Source organism: Mustela nivalis (assembly GCF_964662115.1).
Source record: "Mustela nivalis genome assembly, chromosome: 8".
Taxonomy (NCBI): Eukaryota; Metazoa; Chordata; class Mammalia; order Carnivora; family Mustelidae; genus Mustela; species Mustela nivalis.
Genome location: NC_139027.1, coordinates 129876531 through 129897559, shown reverse-complemented (window position 1 = coordinate 129897559; position 21029 = coordinate 129876531). Strand labels below are relative to the sequence as shown.

General features: G+C 46.6%; 2 protein-coding genes across 2 annotated transcripts in view; both read right to left on the bottom strand.

Moving 5' to 3' along the window:
• Positions 1-2729: 2729 nt before the first annotated feature.
• Positions 2730-7266, bottom strand: DBNDD2 (dysbindin domain containing 2). The gene is given in 5 exon segments (XM_082744714.1): positions 2730-3395; positions 4628-4765; positions 4960-5106; positions 6799-6879; positions 6882-7266. Coding segments are annotated over 5 exon segments (771 nt in total). The 5' UTR covers positions 7081-7266; the 3' UTR covers positions 2730-3189.
• Positions 4960-21029, bottom strand: part of SYS1 (SYS1 golgi trafficking protein) — a 39713-nt gene continuing 23643 nt past the window's right edge. The window contains exon 4 of the mRNA XM_082744718.1: positions 4960-5106. Coding sequence (XP_082600844.1) covers positions 5100-5106 — 7 coding nt within the window. The 3' untranslated portion in view covers positions 4960-5099. The remainder of the gene's footprint in view (positions 5107-21029) is intronic.

Sequence of the window (21029 nt, the reverse complement as noted above, 5' to 3'; positions counted from 1 at the left end):
CTTACCATGGCCTCCTACAGGGGTGGAAGCAGGCTGGGACTACGGGAAGACTGCAGGCCCTGTCACTCACTCAGCCTGGGTGGCACAAAGAACTTTGGGATTTAGGCTGAAGGCCACTGATCCCATGGGTTGTGTTTGATGTACAAAGGGAGGTGGAATGGTTTCTTTCTTCTGATGTGAGAAATGACTAGACGCCCATCCAGGCTGGGTCCTAGAACCCTCCTTTCTCCTTCCACTCCCCCTCCCTCCCTGGGCACGCACACTCTCTCTCACTTACCACCTACACACTGGTTGCTCCCCTCTATTTTCTCAGCCTAATCCTCTCTAAATCCAACACTCCGAGTGCCTGCCCAACGTGTCTTCCTGCAGGTCTCGGAAGCACCTCAAGCTCACCATGGCCAAAACCAAACGTGCGACCTTCTTCCAAGACCTGGCTCTGCCCTGCACTCCCCATGTGGGAGAACAACTCTCCACATCATCCTGTTGCACAAGGGAGAAACAATGGTGGCACCCTGACCTCTTCCTCTCACCTACCTGTCAAATCTTTTGGAACCTGTCCCCTAAATCTCTCTCTCCATTCCTTCCACCTTTCTACAACCTGTCCACCTCTGTGCTAGTCCGTTACCCGCTATGTAGCTGGCTGCCACCCACTCCTGGTTCCCAGGCATCCAGGCTGGTGCTCTCCAGGCAGCACTCCATGAGGAGCCTCCCCCACTCCCCCCTGCCTCCCTCACTCCCCTTCCTTGACTCCTTATCCTTCAGGGCTCAGCTCAGATGCTATTTTCTCAAGGGAAATGCCCCATGACTCCTCTTAATAGGTTATTAATTCCTTCCTCGCACTGGTCAGAGTTGCAGTTTTGCACTTGGACCCCCACTAGACTCGACTCCCATAAAAGTGGCACTTTCTTTTTTCCACTCTACATTCCTCACTCTGTGTCTTACAGATGTTTAACACTGACATTTAATTTAATAAATATTTATAGAATGAATGTCATTTATTTTTTATAGCCTGCCTCAACCCAGTCAAGCTGATCATTACCATTTATCTCTCGCACGGGAGTCCTGTGTTAGGTGTCTATCCTGAGCCTGTCCGCTTTCAGCGTATTCCCTACACCGTGGCCAGAATTACCTTTTTAACAAGCAAATGCAACCACCTGTAGTCCTTCATTAGTTCCCATAAAGTTCAGATTCATTAACGTGGCCTCTAACATGTCAAGTGCCAGTTACCTATCCAAAGACTATTGTCCTCTTGTTCCTTAGAAACATAACCCTGATTTTTATCAAGACAGCAGCATGCTCTACTAAAGGCCCATCCCGACCTCTCCAGTAGCCACGGTGCTTCTGAGAGGTTTGAAATGTAGTCAGAAATCAGATGCACTGACTCAAAAAGCTTATTGTCTTTCCAAAGGCCAGAATTTTCTTTCTTCCAGGTAATGTTGTGTCCCTGTGTCTATAAAACATCTGTGAGACGTTGTTCCCGTTAGCAAGCTCTGGTCAGTGGGATGAAAGTGGACGCCACTGGTTAGAACTTCCAAGGACGCGTCCTGAAGCAGAAATCGACAGCAGGTTGTGCTTTGCCCATCCCCAGTTTCTCTCCCACTTTCTCCCGGTTTCAAGGACACGATGGGCAAAGCTTCAAGAGCTACCTCAGACGGGAGCCGCCGTCAAAGGGAATTCGAGCCCTGTGGCTGGGACGGCTGAGCAAAAAGAGCCAAAAAGGACCTTGGAGCAGCCACACAGCCCTGCACTTTGGACTTCTTTATTTTTTTTAAGATTTTATTTACTTATTTGACAGACAGAGATCACAAGTAGGTAGAGAGGCAGGCAGAGAGAGAGAGGGAGAGAGGAGGAAGCAGGCTCCCCGCTGAGCAGAGTCCGATGTGGGGCTCGATCCCAGGACCCTGGGATCATGACCTGAGCTGAAGGCAGAGGCTTTAACCCACTGAGCCACGCAGGCGCCCCTGGACTTCTTTAATGTGAGGAAATAAATTAAGCCTCTTAAACCTTTTACTAGCAGCCAAATTGAAACTTGATATAGGCTTCCAAGTATTTCACGAGTAACCTCGGTCAGTGTCCCCTCTCTCACCTACCTCTTGTCCCCAGTTGCAACAGGGCAGCCCTGCTGAACGTCTCTCAGTTCCTCAGAGCTATTTCTCTCCATTTACCGTCTACCCAGGCTGCTCTTTCTGCTAGGATTACAGCCCCCACTTGGCAAACTCCTACTCAACCTCTGGATCTCAGCTTAAAAATCAGCTCTTCGGGGGCCAGATGAGCTATCTTCTGATACCAGAGTTGTTCTTCATCATGCTACTGATTACCCCGTGAACCGTGGCGTTTACTTGGTTTTCTCCGCCAGAGAGAGAGTCAGGTCCTGAAGGCAGAGGTGCAGACTGTCTTGTTCAGAACTGTTTTCCAGGGGCGCCTGGGTGGCTCTGTGGGTTAAAGCCTCTGCCTTCAGCTCAGGTCATGACCCCAGGGTCCTGGGATCAAGCCCCACGTCAGGCTCTCTGTTCAGCAGGGAGCCTGCCTCCCCCTCCTCTCTGCCTGCCTCTGCCTACTTGTGATCTCTCTCTCTGTTGAATAAATGAATAAAATCTTAAAAAAAAAAAAACTATTTTCCAAATGCTGGCACATGTATTCAAGAACTATTTCCTGAAGAGCTGGAGGGATGGTGTTGGTTAGACAGAGTAGGTCTGAGTTCTTTGCAACGTGACACATGAAGGGGAGCGGTTGGTGGATTCTTTTTTATTATTTATACTGTGCCCTTTTCCCAAACAGGATGTGGGGGAGCAGGACAGCTGGAGTACCACTACTCAGGGCATGCTAAGGAGCTCACGGCCACTTAGAGACACTGGTTTAGGAGACACTATCAGAAGATGGCAGGATAGTGTGGGGGAGGGAGGGGTGCTAGGGAAAGCAGTACATCTTGTCCTGCCTCATGTCCCATCTCCTCGCCTGTAAGCCCTACCTCAGGGGGAAGCCAAAAACTGGTGGGAGGGTTGTAGCAGGAAAGGTTAGCAGTAAAGCAGGACGGTTAATTCCCAGAGAGGTGCGTTATCCCACTGTCCTTGCCTCCCCCTGGTGCCTACTGCAAGTAAAGAGTCTGGTCTTCTCTGAAGGGCTCTGGCTGGGCCTACGGTCTCCTGTGGAGAAGAGCCGGCTCGGTCAGTCTGTAGATGGAGCCCACCGCTAGCTGCAAGCTCCAGGCTCTGCCCCTCCATCAGCCCCATCCTCTTCCTCATCAGACTGTGCCAAGGGCGTGTCCGCCCCGCCGTCACTGGGATTTGGGCTGTGCAGGTGGGTGGAGTCGTCAGAAGATGACGAGGACGTGCGGGATGCAGTCCTGTCTGGCGTCGGCATTGGAAGGCTCAACTCCTCTGGGTGCTCATCCAGCCCTGCCCAGAAAGAAGAGTTGGTCAGGGCCACAGACGGGGCTTCAGGGCACTCTCGGAGATGGTCTGGCCAGGAGAGGCTGAAGCCCAGAGAAGGGCAGGGGAGTGACCAGCCACTGAGCCAGTCCACAAAGAGCCAGGTCTCTGGATTCCCAGTTCCTTCTACTTCACTACACCATGTCTAGGCCCTAGAGTCAGGTCGATCAATCCGAGTTCAAGCTCTACCTATGTCACCTACTTGCTACCCAGGGGCTATGAGCAAGTCATTCTCCCCCTCAAAGACTGAATCTTCTCTAAGAATGTGATAGGCACCTATATTCCAGAAGAGTTTTGAGGACAAAATCAAAGAATGAGTATAGAATATCTGGCATGAAATAGGCCATCTATAAAGAGCAGCAGTTTAAATAAGAGAATATCTATCTTACTGGCTCAACAGATGGGCTTCGGACTGACACAGCCATGGTCTGAACCCAGCTTTTCCACTTTCTGGCTGTATGACTACGTCTGAGCCTGGCCCCACAAAGGGGATGCTGGTTCCAGGCACAGCAGAAGAAGCTCCTCCTTTATGAAATCGGGGTAATACCACCTGCCCTAATACAACATTGTAAGGGTTGAGCTAATGGACCACTGTATTAGCAACCTAAAAAAAAAAAGTGCTCAGTAAATACTCAAAAAAGATGACTAAGATGGCTTAAGTTAGCTAATATAAAAATTTATATTTTATATTATTTTAATTACATGAATTAATCATATTAATTTCACAAATGCAAAATTAACAAAGCCTAAATGGGGCTGGGGCATTCCCAGAAATTTTATATTGGAAATCTGTCACCCAGTTCCCTTCAGGATCAACTTCCCTAAAATCAGAACAAACAGCTGTTTCACTGGTAGAAACATACATTTCGGGGCACCTGGGTGGCTCAGTGGGTTAAAGCCTCTGCCTTCGGCTCAGGTCATGGTCCCAGGGTCCTGGGATCGAGCCCCACATCCAGCTCTCTGTTCTGCAGGGAGCCTGCTTACCTTCTTCTCTCTCTCCCTGCCTCTCTGCCTACTTGTGATCTCTGTCTATCAAATAAATAAATAAAATCTTAAAAAAAAAAAAAAAAAAAAAAAGAAACACACATTCCCAGCCCCTACGAGTACACTTCCCCAGCCCTGCCTTGCAGCCTCACTCCAGAGCCTGCCACCCGGTTCTGGCTAATTGGAGCCCAAGTCATCAAAGCCAAGGGCCATACCAGATGTCTGGGAGGCTGGTGGAGGGTCCTCACAAGGCAAGAACACATCTGCTCCATCCTGGTCTCCAAGGTCAATAAGTTCTACCTGCTCCAGGGCATCCACGTTCACTTCCATGGAGGAGATACTACCTATGGGGGCTGCAGATCAAGAAGCAGACAAGTCAGGAGGAGGCAGGCCAGAACCCCTCCAATGGTCAAAGATATATGTCAGGTCCAGAGACAGGAGTCTCGAGGGCCGAAAAAACAAAGGGAGGAGGTTCCCAGGATTCAGGACCTATGAGACCTATCCCCCCACCCCACCCCAGTCCCTCTCCCCAGGACTCAGAGCTTACGTCTCTGTGACTCGAGATGCAGGTGGGACAGGGGGAAGACAAACTCTGTCTCCGGCTGTAAAATTTCCTCAAAGAATTTCTGCCGCTCCCGAAGGCGGAGCTGCTGGCGCTCCAGGGCTGCCCGAGGATTTGGGTCCATGTCAGCTCCTGGAAGGTGGGAGAGCACATTCAGCTACGAAGTTGAGCGGGAACACAAGGGGAGCCTGGGCTCCGGGAACCCCTCTGCAGCCAGCATCCCGGCGTGGCAGCCTGGACGCCACCGCACTTGGCCACCTCCTTCCCTCCCTTGAAAGAAATTCTGTTACTACAAACTTCGAGTCTCAGAGAGAGGCAGGGCTGAGCCTGGCCCCACAAAGGGGATGCTGGTTCCAGGCACAGCAGAAGAAGCTCCTCTGTATTCAGGGAACGGGGCCAACAGCCAAGTCTCACTATCATGGCCTTGTGAGAGGAGTTGGAGGGATTGGTCCAGCCTCAAAGAGGGAGGCACTTCCAACACACCCAGCCTCCCCTCAGAAGGCCATGGAAGACAGTCAGATGGGGATCTCAGGGTGCTCAAGTGTTGCAACTCTGGTTCATGCCCAGCCTTCCAAACCCAAAGACTAAAGCAGCCCCTCTCCCGCCCACACCCCATCACCACCATCCCCTCCAAACCCTGCTCTGAAGTCACAGACCTGACTTCCAGACTCAGCTCTGCCCCTAAGGAAATCATCTTTCCAGCCTCAGTCTTCCCATCCGAAAATGACTTAATAGTCCTACCTGCCTCAAACACAACCCAGCAGTTGCTGGCGCAGGTGCTCTGTAAAATGTAAAGCCCGGACACTGTGCTCTTCCGAGCCGGCCCCCCACCCCCATCTCTTTCTTCTCCCTACTCCCCAGCCCTTTATTTGAGCACCTCTCTCCTCTGCCACATCTCAGGCTTCTATCCCCATTAGTCAGTGAGTAGCAATTGGAAGGGCGGGTCCTGGGTCCAATTTAGACCAGGCCCCCTGGGGACCCCGGGGGTCTCTCTTGCGGAGAGCTTTCCAGAACACCAGAGCTCTGGGCCAGCCCAGGCCCTATACATCCACTTGCATTCACTCCATCTCCTTCCGGCGGCGCGCTCTGAGCCCATCACCGGAGGCAAGGGAGCATCTGGCTTGAGGACCAACTCGTCATCCTCTTTAGCCTGCCTCCCTCGATTCCCGGGACTCCGTGTCGGAGACCCCGGCCCGCGCCACAAGGCGCTGCTGCGGACGGCGAGGGATTCAAACCCAACTGGGCCAGTCAGGGCCAAAGGCAGTGTGCTGAGACCGGGTGGCCGCCGGCTGACAGCGCGGGGGAGGGAGGCGCTGACGCCGATTCCTGAGAAAGGCTCTCCGAGCTGCCGCCCAGGTCACAGCGCTAAAAATACCCGGGGCCCCTGGGGCCGTCTGCTCTAGCGGCCCGGCGGGGGAGGAAGAGGACGAGGGTGGGGGCACCCACGGGCCGGAGGTGCCAGGACGCCCCCTCTCCCCCTCCCCCTAACCCCATCCATCTCCCGAGACCTGAGGGGCTGTCCCCAGGAGGTAGCAGAGCTAGGGCCGGGGAGAGGAAGGGAGTTGTTTACGCGACGAAAGGCGCTGGAAGAAGGGAGACGAGGTCTAGGGAGCCGGGTGAGCCCCACAAATGCAGAGCGCCCTGCCAGTCTCCGCCCCACCCGCCCTGGAGTCCACGGGAGCGAGAAAATTCCCTAAAAAGGGCCGGGGCGCCCCCGCGGCCGGGGGAGGAGGCAGCCGAGGGCTCCCGGGCGTTCGGCTAGTGCGGCCGGCCCCCGGCCCTGGTCCGCCCGCCGCCTCTGCGCACCCGCCGCCGAGCCCCTACCTGCAGCGCCCCGCGCCCCCGCTGCTTCGGTCGCTCGGCTCCGGCCAGACGGCGGCGGGGGCGTGGGAGCGAGCCGCGCCGACCGGGGTGGGGCTGCGCCGCCGGGGCTCCCGCGGGACGGCCGGGCCCTGGGAGCCGGGAACGAGGAAGCGGCGGGCGGCGGAAGTGGGGGAGGGGCGGCGGCGGGCACCCGCGCTCGCCTCCCTCCCGGCGGCCTCGGGGAGCCCCCTCGGGCGCGGCCGCTCGCACTTCCAGGCCGGGCGAAAAGTTCCCGGCGCGCATCGTTGCCCCGCAGCTGGCCGCGCGCGTCCGCACTCCGCCCGCCGCCGGGGCGCTCGGCTCCGCACGCTCAGATCCACTTGCTGCACCGCGCTCAGCCGCGCAGCCCCGCCGCGGGGATACGCGCTGGTTCTCGACCCACGCGCACTTGCTGCTCGCGACTCCCGGGCAGCCCCGCGACAAAGCACCCGCACCCGCACCTTGGGCGAGAAGGCGCGGCGGGGAAGGGGACCCGCTGGAGCGGGGAGGGCACTGACCCGGTGCCGCCCATCAGGGCAGGTGCGCCGCGGTGGAGGGCCCGCCTGACCCTGGGACTCACCCGGCAGTCCCGGATTCTGGCTCCGGGACCGCACCGAACCGCCGCCCAGCCTTCCAGCGCGCTGGGCGGGGTGGGCGCCCGGACGGGGCGGGTCAGGGCTGCAGGGGTGGGCCGCCGCGCCGCACCCCGAGACGCCGGCGTGGAGCCAAGTCCTCCAGGGCGCGAACAGGGGCGCAGCGCGTCCAGGGTGGCGGGGGTGGAGGGGCGAGGTGCTGACTGCGGGCCGACAGAGGAAACTCTAACCCGCCTCTCCGCGCCTCCTGCTCAAACCTGGGCCATAAGTGTCTAATCTGGCAGCTACTGTACTGAGATTCTGTGCCCATTCTTCTCCTCCTCCCTCCCACCCATCCACTTGTGCTCACAACTCCAGAAGCCGCGGGAACAGGACGGGGTCGGGGGTTTCTGTCGGGAATACCTCTTCCATGGGGTCATTCGTTCATTCACTCAACAAGCATCCGCGAGCAAGCCAGAATTCCTCCTTAGCACCTCCCTGTCCTGTGCTAAATACTCCTCCATTCCTTGTCGATTCTCTGCCCTAAATAACTTTTCAATCCACCATTCCTCGCCGACTCCACTACCCTCTCTCCCTTGGTTCCTCCGGTAGCCTTCGATCTGGGTTTCCCGTACTCGCTCTGGCCCTGCTACATTCCATCCCTCTCCCCTCCCCTCTCCTCCCCGCAACACACAGCAGTCAGTCACCATTTCAAAACCAAGTCTGCGTTCAAAACGCCCCCTCCCACCCCGCTTAAATCCCTCCATTGTTAGAATAGAAATCTAAGTGCTGATATCTGAGCCGAGTCTTCAAGAAATGAGTTCAACAAGCAGAGAAAGGGGGGGGGGGATGGGAATGTGCAAAGGGATGGAGCCATGACACATGCGGGCTTCCCTGTCAGAGGACCAGCCCTGTACAAATAGCCAAAGCACTGCTTCTTCTATTGTTAGTGGGATCTCAGAACAACCCTGTGAGAGAAATACAGCAAGCAAAAAGCAAAAAGTTACAAGCAAAAAGTTTAGTTTGTGGGAGGCAAGTGGTCAAGAGCACAGGCGTGGTAGTCTGACCCTCCAGGGTTGCAAACCTAGCTCTGCATCTAGCCAGCTGTGTAAACACTTAATTTCTCTGTTCCTTGATTTCCTTACTTATTAGGTAGGAATAATTAATCCCCACCACTTATGAGATAATTCATATAAAATGCTTAGTACAGGATGTGGGTACTTTGGAGATGCTCAATAAACATTAGGTGTTTCGATTGTAATGGGTTCTGAGAAAGGGAGGAAAGTGTTTTCTTCCGTGAATTTCTGAAATTATAGGAAGTACACCCTAATAGTACGTCTACAGAGTTTGTTGAATATCTGTTGCTATTATAAGTGCTTTGTATATATTAACTTTTAATTGTCTTAACAGTTTTGTGAGGTAAATACTATTATGATCTCCATTTGACAGATCCAGAAACTGACAGACGGAGAGGTGAAGGGACTTGTCCAAGCCATACAGCAAATAAGTGATGGAATTCAAATCCACATAGGCTGCTTCCAGAGGCTGTGCTTGTAACCACTGCTCCCAGTCTGTTCCCCTTCTGTCCTGTTGCAGTTTTCATCTCCCAAGAAATGTTTTAGTCAGTTGGATTCTTATTCCTCATTAATGGATGAAGTAGATTCTTGGTCCCACTTCCTAGCACAGAGGAATGAGGCCAGCTCAGTAGTATTGTGGGTGAGAGCTCAGCTCCCAAAGCCACTTCCTCTCCCCGTTCCGGGCTTATCCCTAGGAACAGAACTCCAAGGATTATTTTGACCTGTCTTCAAGATGGTGACAGATTTGGAACCTCCATCCCTTCTCTTTGTCTGATAGTTGCCACATGAAGGGGTGGAAAGAGAAAAGCATCGAAGCTAGAGATAATTCAGGGGGCTAAGCTGGAAGGGCATCAGGCAAGAGAAAGACCCAGGTAGCAGCCTCCAGAGCAGATGGCAAAGGAAGTGGAGGGAGCCATGGAAAAGTAGATGGCTGAGACTCTGGCTTCCATCCAGGATGCAGAAAGCTGGGAAGTGCATCATTGCCACACTAATCACAATTTAAAAAAATTGTTAGGTAGTCTATAAAATTACAACTTTCGTCAAACCCATCAGAGAGCTGAGGCTGCAGAGCAACCAATTAACCTGAATTCCAAAGAAGGACAGGAGCCTCCAAGAAGAAATGGGACGCAGGCACTGGCCCACTTGTGAGGTGGGAGGAAGATGGGGCCTCCATGCAGAAGGGTAAGGAAAGTTCATTTCCTTATGTAGATCCAGGTTTTGCTCTGGTATCACATTTTTTCTGCCTCCAGAAAGATCTACATAAAGAAGTAAAGATCTCTGGAAATGAACAGAATAAAGGTAAACAGAAGAGACAGTTTTCTGTTTTTAATCACGTTGTAAGACAACTGACTATCTAAAGACAACCGACTATCTAAAGACAACTGACTATCTAAAGTGGCCACACACTACTCTTTTGTGTGAGAAGTCACGGGGATGGAAAGTGTAGCACTGGGAATATAGTCAATAACTTTGTGTGGTGACAGATGGTAAGTACATTTATTGTGGTGAGCACTTTGTAATGTATATAATTGTTGAATGACTATGTTGTACATCTGAAACTAATGTAAAATTGTATATCACCACACTTTAATTTTAACAAGTAGCAATAGGTTGTGGATAGATAGCATACACTAAAGTAAAATGTATAACAATAACAATAAAAATGATGGGATAAGGAACTGGAAATAGACTGTTGAAGGGTCCTCTGCTATGTAAAAAGTGGTAATAACATTATTTGAATATTGACTTTGATTAATTGAAGATATATAGTAAATGCAAGGGCAACCACTAAAATTTTTTTTAAAGAAGTATAAATAACAGGCCAATATGGAGACAAAGTGGGATAATAAAAATATGGCGAGGCATTCTCCCTGAGCCTTTCTTTTTTTTTTAAGATTTTGTTTATTTATTTGACAGACAGAGATCACTAGTAGGCAAAGAGGCAGGCAGAGAGAGAGGGGGAAGCAGGCTCCTTGCTGAGCAGGGAGCCCAATGCGGGGCTCCATCCCAGGACCCTGGGATCATGACCTGAGCCGAAGGCAGAGGCTTTAACCCACTGAGCCACCCAGGCACCCCTCCCTGAGCCTTTTTGTGTTCAATGTGTCTTACTGACTATGTCAAGATCACAAGGATCTGACTTCTCTTTCACATGGGCCCTTGCCTAGGAAGCTGATTGTTTTATAGAGCTTGAGAGATCAGATCATGTCTTTCTCAAATCAAGGCAGGCTTGCTTACTGCTTGCTATAAAAGTTCTGGGTCTGGCTCCTCAGCCAGAGTATAAACCCACTGTGTCTGTCTTGTGCATCTGGGACCACCATATCAGTTGTCGGACTTGGGGCCAAAGGAACCAATGAACACACAACTGTGCTACTGTTCATGTTGCTTGGTGTGCTATGAGTAATCAACTGTTTCGATCAAATGCAATAAGTCTTATTCTCTATTTTTGGTACCCAACAGATGGATGTTTTTCCCTGAGAAAATGTAATTATTCCAAAGTAAGGAAGAAAAAGAGAAAAAGTGAGGGGAAAAAAAGATGTTAACTATAAAACAAATAGCAGGATATATGTTTTAAATCCAACTGTCAATGAAAGACAACCAGTTGAAAGACAGACTAGTAGAGTGGGAAGTAAAGCAAAAGGCAATAATGTACTGTCTACAAGAAACCCAATCAACTATATAGAAATATATGGGTTAAAAGTAAGTGAATGGAGGGGTTCCTGGGTGGCTCAGTGGGCTAAAGCCTCTGCCTTCCGCTCAGGTCATGATCTCAGGGTCCTGGGATCGAGTCCCACATCGGGCTCTCCGCTCAGCGGGAAGCCTGCTTCCCCCTTTCTCTCTTTGCCTGCCTCTCTGCTTACTAGTGATCTCTGTCTGTCAAATAAATTAATTTTTTAAAAAAAGTAAATGAGTGGAATGAGATATACCATACAAACAGTAATCAAAGTAAATTGGAGTGGCAGTATTAATACCAGACAAATGTAAACTTCAAAAAGACTATTACCAATGATGAAGAGGGATATTCATAACAATAAAAGATTCAATTCACCAAGAAGATTCCACTATTATAAATGTGACTACATCTAATAACAGAGTTTCAAAAGTAGATGAAGTAAAAACCAATAGACCTAAAATAGAAAGAGAAAAATCTATATTTCAGTTAGAGAATTCAATACTGCTCTCTCAGTAATCAATAAAACAAGTAGGCAGGACAAAGAAAGGAGCATAATAGGAAGCCTGAACACTATCAACTGACTTGTTCCAACCGACACTTTTAGAACACTTTACCCACAACAGTAAACTTTCTTTTCAACTGCACATAAAACATTCACCAAGATCCATCATGGTTTAGGCTACAAAACAAACCTCAACACATTTAAGAGAGTTTAAATCATATAAAATGTTGATATGACTATACAAGAATTGAAATATAATTATATAACTAATAAAGATACCTGGGAAACACCCCCAATACTTGGAAGTAAAATACAACACTTCACAATAACTCATGAGTCAAAAATGAAGTCCAAAAGGAAATTAGAAAAATATCCTGAATTGAATGAAATTGAAATGCAGCAGCCAGCCACCCAAATAGCCCCCAGGACTCAGTGCCTTTTGTTAGTCATACCTTTGTGTAGTCCTCTGCTACACTGAATCAAGGTTACTCCGGGTGACCAGTAAGAAATGATGGTGGATCCTGTCCAAAATTAGGATTAAAAAAAAAAACAAAAGACCACAGCTTCCATCTAGGGTGTGTGTCCTCTGTTGCTTGGATCCGTCACTCTGGGGGAAGCCAGCTACAATGTTGTCAACAGCCATGAGGAGAGGCCCACGTGGCAAGCAAGAGAAGATTCCGGCCAACATCCAGGAAGAGCAGAGTCCTGCCAGCAAACGGCATGAGTGAGCAGGGAAACAGATCCACCAGCCCTGGTAGTGCCTTGGGAGGACCGCAGTCCTGGCCAGCAGCTTGCCTGCAACCTCGTGAGAGACTGAGACTGGGGCAGAGCCATTTCAGGGAGAGCATTCCTGGATTCCTGCTGCCCAAAGCCTTTGTGATACTGAATACTTGTATCAAACTGCTAAGGTGTAATGCCATGTGGCAATAGGGCAATAGGTATGGTGCAGAGACTTTGGTACTGGGGTAGAGCGCTGCTGTGTCAGCTCCAGAGCGCGGCAATGGCGTTAGAACTGGCCACAGATAGAGAAGAGTGCTGTCAAAGGGCTTTGGAAAAGCTGCTGAGAGAAGCCTTTAATAAGGCCACAGCCAGGACAGACGGGAAAGTGGGTAAATGCTCCTGGAAACCGTGGGAAGAGGAAGCTCATTATGTCAGGACCCAGAGGTTAACAGACCTGAGCCTCGCAGACCCGTGCCGGCAGGAAAGAGGAGAGCAAGGAGTGTGCCCAATGAACTGGGTGATGGAGCTGCGGACATTGCCAAGCAAGGTGGTCAAGGTGCCACCTAGTTTCTTCTTGCTGCTGACAGTAAAATGCCAGCAGGGAGAAAGGAATAAAGCAGCAGTTCCCAAGTGACAGCAAGGCCACTTCCCAGGGGGGACATTGGCAATGTCTGAGACACTTTTGGTTGTCAGAATGGAAAGGCTGCTACTGACATCTAGTTGGTAGAGGCCAGAGATACTCTTAAATATCCTCCAGTGCACAAGACAGGCCCTCTCACCCCTGCCCTCCAACACAAACACTCATCCTGCCCTGAGTGTCCGCAGTGCCAAGGCAGAGAAACCCAGAGCTCAAAGGAAGCATTGTTGAATTTGAGGGAATTGGGACTTCATGCTACGAAATTCTCAGCCACTCCAAATGGCAAATGATCATAACATTAAGTGGTTTCCTAGCAAACCTCAAATCCAGGGCATTGAAAACATCCAAAACAACATGGTCCAAAAATGAAACTGAGGGGGCGCCTGGGTGGCTCAGTCTGTTACGCATCTAAGCTTAACCTTCGGCTTAGAGCATGATCCCAGGGTCCTGGGATGGAGGCCCTCGTTGGGCTCCCTGCTCATCGGGGGAATCTGCTCCTCCCTTTCCCTCTGCCCCTCCCTTCCCTTGTGTTTTCTCTCTCCCTCTCCCTCTCAAATAAATAAATCTTTAAAAAAAAAAAATGAAACTGAGACTATGGCTACAAAATCTTGAGTTTACATCTCAGGGAGATTAAAGGCAATGCCTCAGAGTACTATTCAGTCAGATAAAAGATCGCTAAAGAAATTATAGGTGTGCCTCACTAATCCTTTGACTCAAACAACAAGGGTTCTAGAAAGCTTGGGGGAGTTGTCCTTAGCCATTCCAGCAGAAGCCTAATGCAAAGAAGGGTTTATTTCAAAGAAATTGTGGGCATGGCTTTTGTCTATTAGTGTGCCCTGAATAAGATTCAGAGTGACCTACAAGTTCTTAAAAGGATTATAGATCAAGAAACATCTCCAGCTTGGATATATAGGGATAAAGAGAGTATAAAATAAAAACAGGATTTTTGGTCATGAACGAAACGGAGTAGATGCATTCCTCTCTATCCATCCCACGAAGTACAGCTTAAAACGCTGGTCGTTATACCTCAAACAAACATAAGAAGGCAGATCAATCAGGAAACCTAGTAGGTTTCCTCTTTGCTGGGGTCTGGAGAAGACTGCAACCTGGAAATGCCAAATAGGCACAGGTAAAAATTGTCCCCATGAAAAGCCTGTTTTCTCTTGTCAAAGGACTGAGAAAGGGGCACCCTAGCAAGACAGAAATCTTCTCACATTAAATGTCCTACTCCAGCAATACTAGAGGAAAAACCATTCCCAGCCTCGACTAACAAACAGGGGAAAACCAGACTTCAATATTTGTCCTGTAACAAAAGGTAACAGGGCAACTCCCCCACTTCACCTCTGAGTGGTGTGAGAGCTTGGAGACCAGGTGAGAGACGGCTTCATCACTGCCGAGCAGTAACAAGTACCCTTCCCCAAAAATCCCTCCCCATTTCCATGGTGTCAGAGGAGACCATGTGCAGAACCATGCTGCCATCCCCATCCAGCAATAATGAGGCAACACTCCCTTCCCCCAGTATAAAGGAGGCCAAGTGTAGAGCCTAGATGTCAATCTCTGCCCAGCCATAATGAAATAAACCTGCCCTTGCCCTACTGGGTGGTATGAGTGGGGTCACGCACCTAGCCTCAATTTTCACTCTCACCTGATGATAAAGAGTTGGTGCCCCCCGTCTCACTGGCCCAGGTCATCTGAGCCTGCTAAAACAGAAGATTTAAATGAGATCCCAGAGTCTCATAACATAACTTCCAAAACGTCTAGGTAATAACTGAAAATAATGCATCATACCTTGAACCAGGAAAATCTCAATTTGGGTAAGAAAAGACAAACAACAGATGCCAACAGATCACAGCGTTGCTGGCTTTATCTGACTCTGATTTTAAGATAGCCACTATAAAAATGCTTCAACAAACATGCCTGAAATAAATTTAAAAATTTAACAAAACTCAGGAAAAAAATAGAAGACATAAAGAAAATAGAAATCTTAGAACTGAAGAAAAAATTGCTGGGTTGAATAGCGTTCTCTAAAAATTCATGTCTATTCAGTACTACAGAACATAACCTTATTTGGAAATAGAGTCTTTGCAGAAATAATTAGGTAAAATGAGGTCATACTGGATTAGTGTGGGCACTAAATCCAATAACTCGTCTCTTCTATAGGAAGACTATGTGAAAACACAGAAAGATACCCAAAGGAGACCAACATAAGAGAGGGAGGCAAATACCAGGATGATAGGTCTGTCAGCCAAGGAACACCAGGGATTGCTGGCAATCACCACAAGCTAGTTAGCCTTGGGGCAGAGTCTTCCTTAGAGCCTACAGATAGAATTAACACCTTGATTTTTGAACTCTTGGCTTCCAGTACTGTGTGAAATAACTTCTACAGTTTTAAGCTGTCAAGCCAGTTGTTACAGCAGGTAGGCCTAGGAAATTAATACAGAAACCAAATTTTAAAACAACAGCAAAACAACAAAAACCTTACTGGAGAGGCTCAGTAGAAGAATGGAGATCATGTATGAAAGGATTGGTGAATTTGAAGAGAGAACAGTAGAAATACACAATCTGAAAAAGAGAGAAAATTATATTAAGAAAGAAAGAACGAACCAACAGAGCCTGAGGAACCTGGAAGACAGTAACAAAAGATTGAACATTTCTGTCACTGGGGTCCCAGGTGGAGAGGAAAAGGAAGTGAAGCTGGAACAACATTCAAAAAAATAATGGCTGAAAATTTCCCAAATTCAACAAAGACCTGAACCTCCAGGTTCAAAAAGCTGACCGAATCTCTAACATAAACCCAAATGAATCCATGATGACACATACCATAATCAAACTTTTGAAAACCCAAGTCAAATGCTATCTTACGGAGATAGAGAAATGCTGTCTTATGGAGAGAACTACAGTTCAGTTGCAGCAGGTTCTCATGACCCATGGAGGCCAGAGCAAAAGTAGCACAAGAGTTTGAAGCAGTGAAGGAAAGCACAGTCAATCCAGAGTGCTTGACAAAGACTCTCTCCTTGACCAAGCTCTACCCGGGCTCCTCTGAGCCCTCTTTTTGACCAGGCCTTAACCTTGGTCTATAAAGATTTAAACAAACACTAACATAGTTGTTAACAGCTCAAGACTTAAATCCTAGGATGACCCCAGACCCCTTAAAGTGACTGCCTGAGAAAATGCAAGACTGCCAAATGAATTCACTGTTTGTTCCCGCTAACCCCTGAAGATAGGACCCCTGTCTGCCAACAGCAAGATACACATCTCTGTGGGAGGGTAGGAGCCTAACATCAGTAGTGCCAGTTAGCAAACCTAGATGGGTTTCACATGGCCCAATATCCCCTTTTTGCTTTCTGTAAATTTTCACTTCCTTAACTCTATAGCACCTCCCTCAATCCGTCCCTATTCCCAAATTCCTTAAGATGCTGAGTCATCTCTGTACAAATCAAAGTTGACTTCAGTTCACACTGGGTTCTTTTTCCTATTACAACAGTGTATTTTTTTTTCTTAAGATTTTATTTATTTGACAGACAGAGATCACAAATAAGCAGAGAGCAGGCAGGGGGTGCGGGAAGCAGGCTCCCTGCTGAGGAGAGAACCCGATTCGGGTTCTCGATCCCAGGACCCTGGGATCATGACCTGAGCCAAAGAGGCTTTAACCCACTGAGCCACCCAGGCATCCCTGTCTTTCCTACTTTAAATAATTTGTTTATCTCTGACATGCTATACCCAGTGAGAAGACCTTTGAGGAATAAGAAATCAAGACATTCTCAAATTAAGAAATATTAAAGAGAATTTGCTGTCTGAAGACCTACCCTAAAAGAATGACCAAAGAGGGCCCCTGGCTGGCTCAATCCATGGAGCATGCAGCTCTTGATTTCAGGGTTGTGAGTTTAAATTACTTTAAAGAACAAAATCTTGGGGCCCCTGAGTGGCTGAGTGGGTTGAGCCTCTGCCTTAGGCTCAGGTCATGATCTCAGGGTCCTGGGATCAAGCCCTGAACTGGGCTCTCTGCTCAGCAGGGAGCCTGCTTCCTCCTCTCTCTCTGCCTGCCTCTCTGCCTACTTGTTATCTCTGTATGTCAAATAAATACATAAAAGCTTTAAAAAAATAAAGAATAAAATCTTAAAGAAAGAAAGAAAACACCATAGATTAAATAAAAAACGGAATTCTAAAAAATGTTTGAGTAACACAGGAAGGATGGAAAAATGGAACAGAGGAATGAAAAGCAGAGGAAACAAACAATAAAATGGCAAATGGAAGCGCTAAGACACAAATAATTATATGAACAGGAAATGGCCTAAATACATCATTTAAAAATGAGAGAGACCTGCAAAATAACATATGAAAAAATGGCCCAAATAAAAGCTATCAGCAAGAAATTCACTTCAAGTATCATGACATACGTAGGTTGAAAATAAAAGGATTGAAAAAGATATGCCATACAAACAGTAATCAAAAGACAGCAGAATCTGCCATCTTAAAATCAGATAAAAGAAAATCACCAAGAAAAGAGGTTACATTACGTAATGATAACAGAGTCAAACCATGAGGAAGACAAAGCAATCCTAAATGTATAGACACCAAATTGAGAGAACCGAAAGGAGAAACAGACAAGTCCACTCCCAGAGTTAGAGACTTCAACACATCTCTAAAATACTGATAGAGGGGCAACTGGGTGACTCAGTCAGTTAAGCGTCTGTCTTTGGCTCAGGTCATGTGTCCTGGGATCGAGCCGTGCATCGGGCTTTCTGCTCAGCAGAGAGCCTGCTTCTCCCTCTCCCTCTGCTGCTCCCCTGCTTGTGCTCTCCCTCTCTCTCTTTCTCTCTCTCACTCTCTGTCAATAAATAAATAAATAAATAGATAGATAAAATCTTTAAAAAAAAAAAAACCAAAATACTGATAAAAATACTAAGCAGAAAAGCAGCAGAATACATAAGAACTTAACAAAACCATCATCCAAAAGGATCTGACTGACATTTAGAGAACACTCCACCTAACATCACTGAGATACACATTCTTTTCAAGTGCCCATGGAATATTGACCCCAACAGACAATATCCTAAGCCCAAAGACGACCTCAAGAGACTTAAAACAATCAAAATTATGCAGTGTGTGTTCCCTTGACCACAACGGAACAAAACAGATCCAAGTTAGTAACAGAAAGGTGACAGGAAAATCCAAACACATGTAAATTAAACAACATACTTCTAAAAAATCTGTGGGTCAAAGGGTAGATCTCAACAACACTTTTTAAAATTTAGCTGAATGCAAAGTATCAAAATATGTGGGGCACAGCTAAAGCAATGCTGAAAGAGAAATTTACAGCACTAAACGTTTACTTTCAGAAGAAGAAAGACCTCCAATTAATAATCTAAGTTCTTGCCTTAATAAGAATCAGAGCAAAAATCCCAAAGAACTGAAAATAGAAAAACAATAGAGAAAATCAAAGGAACAAAAAGCTGGTTCTTTGGAAAGATCTATAAAATGGACAAACCTCTAACAAAACTGAACAAAGGGAAAAAAAGGAGAAGACCTAAACTATCAATTTCATGAGTGCAACAGGATATCCCTACGGGTTCCCAGACATTAAAGAGATAATAAGGGTCTACTAAGAACAATTATACACACACAAATTTGGCAATTTAGATGAAAAGGACCAAATTCTCAAAAAGTACAAACTGCCAAAACTCACCCAACACTAAATAGATAATAAAAATAGCCCTATAATTATTACATTGAATTTGTAGTCAATGCAAAACACATACACACACACACCTCTTGAAAAAGAAATATCCAGCACCAGATAGTTTCACTGGAGAAATCCACCCAATATTTATTAGAAGAATTAATACCAATTCTACACAATCTATTTCAGAAAATAGTATAGGAAGGAACACTTCTCAGTGTAATTTCAAGAGGTTAGTATTACCAAACCCAGACAAAGACAGTACCAAAATAAAACAAAACACAACACAATAGACACATTTCATCTACGTTATCAAATTGAAGGGCATGGAGTTGTTCCTGGTATTCCTTTATTATCCTTTTGCTCTTCCTAGGATCAGTAGTGGTGGCCTCTTTTAAATTTCTGACATTGTTAGTTTGTGTTTTCTTTTCTTTTTTCCTTTGTTAGGTTGGCTAGAGTTCTGTTGATTTTATTTACTTTTTCAAAGAACAACTTGTGGGGTTCATTGATTTTCTCTACTGCATTTGTTTTCAATTTCACTGATGTCTGCTCTAATTTTTATTTTTCTTCTTTTGCTTGCTTTAGACTTAAACTGCCCTTCTTTCTCTAGTTTTATAAGGTGAAAGCTTAAATTAATCTCTGATCTTTCCTCTTTTCCAATATAGGCACTAGTGCTATAAAATTCCCTTTCTAAGCACTGTTTTCATTGACCCTACACTTCAGATAAGTTGTATTTTCACTTTCATTTAGTCCAAAAAATGTTAAAGATTTTATTTACTTATTTTCAGAGAGAGAGAGAGAGCATGCAGAGGGGGTTGGGGGGCGGCAGAGAGAGAGAGAGAGAATCTCAAGCAGACCCCTGCTGACAGCAGAGCCCTCCGTGGGGCTCGATCTCATGACCCCGAGATCATGACCTGAGCTGATATCAAGAGCTGGACACTTACCTGGATGAGCCAACCAGATGCCCTAGTTCAAAATATATTTGAGGTTTTTTTGAGATTTCTTCTGTGATTCATGTTATTTAGTAGTGTACTGTCTAATCTCCAAATATCTTGGACTTTTCTAGCTATGATTATTGGTCTTTAATTTAATGCCATTGTGGTTTGAGAACATACTTTGTATGATTTCTATTCTTTTAGATCTGTTAAGATGTGTTTTAGGGGCTCAGAATGTGGTCTGTTATGAATGTTCCCTATGAGATTGAGAAGAATGTGTATTCTGCTGTTTAGTGGATGAAATATTCTATAAATGCCAGTTAGATCAGGTTCACTGACGGTGATGTTCAACTCTACACTTACTGATTTTCTGCACATTTGATTTATATATATTGAAAGAAAGGTGTTGAAGTCTCCAACTATAATGGTGGATTTGTCTATTTCTCCTTAGAGTTCTACCAGTTTTTGCCTCACATATTTTGACACTCTATTGTTAGGGGCATACATATTAAAGATTATTGTGTCTTCTTGGATTATGGACTCCTTTATTATTTAATGATCCTCTTTATCCCAGATAAAGTTTCTGGTTCTGAAGTCTGCTTTACCTGAAGTTGATATAGCTACTCCAAGCTTTCCTTTGATTAGTGTTAGGATGGTATGTCTTTTTCTATCCCTTTATTTTTAAACTATCTTTGGCTTTATATTTAAAGTGGGGTTCTTTTAGACAACATATAATTAGGTCTTGGTTTTTTGTCCACTCTGACAGTTCCAGTCTCTTAATTAGAATATATTCAGGCCATTCACACTGAAAGTGAATATTGATAGAACTGCCATAACATTGATCATGTTTATAACTATTTGTTGTACTTGTTCTTTATTTTTTAAAAGGCTTTATTTAATTATTTGACAGAGAGAGACAGCGAGAGAGGGAACACAAGCAGGGGGAGTGGGAGAAGCAGTCTCCCCACTGAGCAGGGAGCCTGACTTGGGGCTTGATCCCAGGAGCCTGGGATCATAACCTGAGCCAAAGGTAGACACCCAATGACTGAGCCACCCAGGCACCATATTTCCTTTTCTTTCTTCCCCTGTTTTTCTGCTTTATTTTGTTTTGAGCACTTTATGTGATTCTATTTTTCTCGCCTTTCTTAGCCTATCAATTACACTTCTTTTAAAAAAAATTCAGTCATTTCCCTACAGTCTATAATATATATTTACAACTATTTTAAGTCTACTCTCAAGTAACACTATACCAGTTCAAGGGTAGTACAGGTACTGTATAAAGGACCCAGAGGCCTTACAAAAACAGACACAAAAATCTTCAACAAAATATTAGCAAAAATTCAATCCAGAAATAAACAAAAAGAATTAAACACCAAAACCAAGTGGGATTTGGGGTGCCTGATTGGCTCAGATGGTTAAG